Raw genomic sequence first — 5,599 nt, 5'->3', positions numbered from 1 at the left:
ACGTTGACTCTGTCTTATTCAAACACTCTCACCCCAGAAGTAAAAAAGAGAAAAAAACAATTGTTGTGCTTGAAATGCTAAGCAGAAGTGGACGTGTGGGGTGGGTAGGTAACCCCCTTTGAGTTCCCCTATGTATAACAAACAAATCCTGGTCAATTTCTGCATCCATCATTGTTTGGTCCTAATTCTCTACCCACTCTCTTCTGTAACTTACACAACACACACACATGAAAACCATGATAGAGACATAGCTACAATTTAGGTTTTTTAGCATTTCTTTATTTTTAACTTTAGATTTCTTGCCCCTACCTATCATCCTCTCTTCCCCATTTTCTCTGTAGCTACCTAGATATTTTATATAGAGCTGAAAATGGGTGACAACAATTGGAATCTAGGTGCAGTTGTAAGAAGCTATAACATTAGACCTAGTCATGACACCAACAAGGTAGAAGTTCCCAGTTTAGGCTTAGAGTCTCTGACTTTTGAAAACGATGATGATTGGAATTTTTTCCATAGTCTTTTAGATGTTGACCGTGATGACGACATCATGACTTTCGAATGTTTAACTGATATATTCTCTAGGAATGAACAAAAACCTGATGCGTCTCAACCTTCTTTTGTTAGTGTTCCTATTGCTGATGAGGTCAAGAATGACCAAAATCACCAACAGCTGCTGTTACAGCCCATTCAATTACCAGCTCAGCAGACCCAACCAATTCCTCCACCATCACCAGCGGCTGCAGTGTGTGTGCCAGCAGCAGCACCGCAGCAAGTGATTCTGCAGAAACTGAATCCATGTCCAGTTCTGAAGCGGGCTAAAGTCCGTCCTACTATCACTGTTTCCATTAGAAATCCAATCATCCAAATTCGAAGAAGGTATATATATATATATATATCATGGTTAACTCGCTTTTTTGTATGTGTCTTTTTCCCTTTCTATTGGAAAAAAATAAAATTTTTATTGTCGTCACAGGAAAAATCAGCCGGAAAAGACAGTCTATGAAGTGAGCCAAGAGGAACTCATTGATTTTACATGGGCATGGCGTAAATATGGTCAGAAGCCAATCAAAGGGTCTCTATTTCCGAGGTTTTGTTTTTCAGCAGTTTCACTACAACTCCCATTCATGGATTCTGAATTTCAGTGATAAAAAAAAAGGTTGCATTATTAATTAATGATATGCTTGTTATTCACTGTGTATATGACATGACAGGAACTACTTTAGGTGTAGCACTTCAAAAGACTGCGACGGAAGGAAACACATTGAGAAAAGCCCAAGGCATCCAAACCTTTTTATCGTCGCCTATTCAGGTGAACACAACCATCCTCCCCCGGCTAACCGGTGCACTCTCTCCGACAGCACCAATTCCAAACCCAAATCCAAAAAGCTCCCAAAAGGCATAAACATTGTTCCTAGGCGATCCTTAAGCTTCAATTCATCTTCATCTAATGACTCCGGTTCCAGACCAATTAGCCCAAATATGAACGAAATGGTTGTAGAGGAGACGAAAGCAGACAATGAAGAGGAAGAGGAGAAAGTTGTTCCGATTCCTAACAATTTCATGACTGAAGACATTATCAAGAGCTCTGAAGAACTCAATGGAATTACTACCGCTGCACCAAAATTTGCCCACCTAATGGCATGAAAGGGACAGAGGGAATTGAGCATATGCATATTATCTTTTCCCTCCTCCGCCAACTCTATCTATCACCTTTTTTCTGTTATAACCATGTTGTTATAGGCTTCTATTTTAGATTTAGTGCGCGCAGGAATTTCGGGTATGTAGTTTGCAGTTTAACTATGTACATCGTAGTCTATGGTCTCTAGTCTAGCTAGATATGGACTATTTTCAGTTTCGTTATTATGTTGTTCTCCTATGACAAGTCTAATCTGGTTTGGTCCGGTCCTAGCTGTAAGTTGTTGTATCTTTAAGAAAAAAAATCTCGCTCTCCATATATATATATATATATATATATATATATATATATATAACAAACTATATTAACTTTATGGTGGTTAAGTATTATATTGAGATAAAAACAAATATATTATCTCATAATTAATTAAGATTAAGTGATAAAATATATGTGAAAGATACATGTGAATGCATTCATTGATTTGATGCATACTTACAAATCCTTTCTATTCCTTTAATTTTTTAAATTCAAGAAGATTAATAAGTTTTAATGATTTAACAATTTATTTTAATTCCTCAAGCTTTTAGACGTAATATATGCTATATATTTTCGTTTTTTGTTTTGTTTTCTACTCCTTTAATTTTGAAAGTTATAACGTCTGTGGTAGGTGGTAACGATGTCGTTGACCTCAAGAACTTTCCTCATTACGTTTTGGCAGGATTATATACTACTATATATTGAACAAATAAATTGTAGTGAAGGGGGACGAAATTCATATAGATCTCATGAATGAAGTCATTATATTAACTTTCAAGCTATCCGAGGTTTTGTAAATGCGCTCATCTTCTACATATATTATAAACAATCTTTGGTTTTTGAGTATAAAAAATCTTTTAACCGTTTATAATACTATATAGAAGGTAAACTTTATAAATATCAACTATAAGATCCTATGAATTATGAACGTGATAAAGAGAGTAATAGCCTGCTATAACCTAGTATAAAATTATATTGATAATAAAAACAAATTTTACAATATAAATATATAAGATATAGTTAGATGTTCCAATTATCAATTTTTCTTCTTCTTACTTTTCGTCTGCCACCAAAGAATAGTTGTATGCTTATACGCTCTCATCTACCTTTGATATATTCACTTCACAAATTCTAAGTTTATTGGATTCGATGGATCTCTTTGTGTCTTTGATGTCCCTACGATTTAAGTACTTGTTCTAGAGGTCATTTTGTAGGACGCATAAGGAAAATTAATTTCAGCATAAAATTTCATAACTGCAATGTTTAGTCTATAACGCAGAGAGTCTACATAACTACTACAAATTTGATTTTTCCACACATCCCTAGTTAATCCAATGACCATATTTACGTAATTAATAACAATTAACAGTTAAAAAAGGATACGTTTTTAATTTGTGTTCAAATTAAGTGCGAGCATACAAGAATAGTTAGACAAGGAACAACGTATAATCTTACATTATAGTTTCATTATTGATTCCCGCCCTATTTTCTAAAAGAAATTTTGTTTCACTCCTTTAATGTAGAAGCATCCCCGTTGCTCTCCCTCGTACCCATTATTATTTCAAGGAGACATGTCACGACCCTAAACCCAGACCCGGTCGTGGTGGCACCTCTCATGAAGAAAAGGCCAGCCGACACACTTTCAATTCATTTTAAGCAATTAAAATAATAAATATTAAGTCTTTAACATAATAAAATCCCAAAATATAGTAAACAATACAGTTTGCGGAATAAAACACAGCCCGACATGGGGGTGCCACTAGTCATGAGCATTTATAATAATACTACAAGTCTGAAAAGGTCTACTCCACTATTACAGAACTAAACACAGAAGGAAATAAGATAGAAGGAGAATGCACTGGGCTGCGAATCGCCGGGCAGCTACCTAGCGAATCTCCGGAATCTACTGGACAGCTCTCAACCCTTGCAAGCAGGACCTGTAGCGCCCGAATCTGCACACAGGGGTGCAGGGAGTAAAGTGAGTACTCCAACTCAGTGAGTAATAACCATAAATGAAGACTGAGCAATACAAAATCACGTTAAACACAACAATAAGCTATAAGAGGCAGAATAAAATTAGTAAATGCAATTAAATAGTGTAATCTCATAAAGCACCTTTTAAGCAGTTAAACAAATAAAGGAAAAGCAGCTAGAAAAGGTAAACACATAAAAACCGCCCCTCGGGCATCATAACAACAGAATCAGCCCCTCGGGATTTAACAAAGAACAATACCAGCCCCTTGGGCTATATCTCATATCACAATGGGTACCCGCGCTCACTGGGGGTGTACAGACTCCGGGAGGGGCCCCTTATGGCCCAAGCGCAATATCAAGCCATCTCGTGGCATAATCACATAGGCTCTCGGCCTCATATCAACAAGCCACCTCGTGGCGTACAATCTCAGGCCCTCGGCCTCATAATCATAATCAGTATATCACCGCTGCGGCGTGCAGCCCGACCCAAAAGTATCCTCATAACATAGGCCCTCGGCCTTACTCAGTCAGAATCTCATAAGCCACTCGGGCAACTGTGTAACATGATGCTCAGCTCAAAATATCTTTTAAAATATCATTTGAGGTGTTTAAAACAGAGTAAACATGGCGGAGTTATGAAAGCATTAAAATATAGCATGACTAAGTACAAGTATAAAGTTAATATAGTGAGGAAATGGCAGTGAAAATCCCCTAAGGGTCCAAACAGTTGGCACGAAGTCCAAATATAGCATTTAGCCCAATACATGATAATATCACACAATTTGCAATGAAATACGCAGTAAGATAGTCATTCGGGATGGACCAAGTCACAATCCCCAACGGTGCACGACCGAATGCTCGTCATCTAGCGTGTGCGTCACCTCAACATAGCCTAGCGCTGTGTAATCCGGGGTTTCATACCCTCAGGACAACATTTAAAATCATTACTCACCTTAATCCGGCCCAAACTCTAGCTCACGATGCCTTTGCCCCTCGAATCGGCCTCCCGATGCTCCAAATCAAAGAATCAGAACGTAACGATCAAAATATGCTAAAGGGACAAAGCCCACTCGAAAACAATCGAAAAAACAATGGAATTCTCAAAATTAACCAAACCCGACCCCTAGGCCCACGTCTCGGAATTTAATAAAATTCACATCAATAGATTCCTCATCTCCCCACGAGTTCACACATATCAAAAGTTCCGAAATCCGACCCCAAATGGTCCTTCAAATCCTCAATCAAAGGCCTAAGTTTCCTAGCCCTAGTTTCATCCATGTTTAACCCTTAAATTCCCCTAATTACAGTCCAAATCCGTGAAATAATACCATAGAAATGAGTTTTTATGATCCAAAACCTTACCTCAATGAAGTCTCCTTGAATTCTCTCTTCAAAATCGTCCAAAACTCTAGAATTCACGTTGGTGAAGCCCTCTGAAAATCGCGAAGGAAGAAATATATACATTCTGACCCAGGTTTGTCGCACCTGCGGTCAATCCACCGTATCTGCGGTACCGCTTCTGCGGTCCAAATCACCGCACCTGCGGTTTCCACTTAAACTCCGCCTTCCGCATCTGCGATGCCCCAATCCGCACCTGCGCCATCGCAGGTGCGGTCCATCAACCGCTTTTGCGGTTTCTGCCTTCCCAGGCCCTATCCTGTTCTGCGATTCAAATCTTGCTTCTGCGAGACCGCACCTCCCCTAGCAGCAGGTGCGGTTATGACAGCAATGGGAAACTTCAGCTGTCACAACCAACTCCAAATCTTTCCGCCAACCATCCGAAATCACCCCGAGGCCCCCCGGACCTCAACCAAAAGCACCAACAAGTCTTATACAACCATTCAAACTTATACCAACCTTCAAAACACCTTAAACAACATCAAAATGACCAAAACACATCGAATTCAAGCCTAAGGTTCTAAAATCTTCCGAATCCGCTTTTGATCAAAAAGT

At 38.8% G+C, this 5,599-nt stretch overlaps 1 protein-coding gene across 1 annotated transcript; it reads left to right on the top strand.

Moving 5' to 3' along the window:
* The first annotated feature begins 370 nt into the window (after positions 1-370).
* On the top strand, positions 371-1,806 carry LOC109218058 (WRKY transcription factor 22-like). Its single transcript, XM_019382374.1, has 3 exons — positions 371-876; positions 974-1,087; positions 1,212-1,806. Exons 1-3 carry the CDS (start codon positions 371-373, stop codon positions 1,642-1,644), a joined length of 1,053 nt encoding a protein of 350 aa, XP_019237919.1. The 3' UTR covers positions 1,645-1,806.
* Positions 1,807-5,599: the final 3,793 nt, after the last annotated feature.

This window comes from Nicotiana attenuata, unplaced genomic scaffold, assembly GCF_001879085.1.
Source record: "Nicotiana attenuata strain UT unplaced genomic scaffold, NIATTr2, whole genome shotgun sequence".
Lineage (NCBI taxonomy): Eukaryota > Viridiplantae > Streptophyta > Magnoliopsida > Solanales > Solanaceae > Nicotiana > Nicotiana attenuata.
The sequence above is the reverse complement of the archived record's forward strand: the minus strand, read 5'-3'. Positions and strand labels throughout refer to the sequence as shown.

Bases quoted from the DNA above. Each gene is read 5' to 3' on its own strand.
- LOC109218058 (XM_019382374.1), top strand. From the start codon at position 371: ATGGGTGACAACAATTGGAATCTAGGTGCAGTTGTAAGAAGCTATAAC. The intron at 877-973 runs GTATATATATAT...TTGTCGTCACAG, and splicing joins ATCATCCAAATTCGAAGAAG to GAAAAATCAGCCGGAAAAGA. The intron at 1,088-1,211 runs GTTTTGTTTTTC...ATGACATGACAG, and splicing joins AAAGGGTCTCTATTTCCGAG to GAACTACTTTAGGTGTAGCA.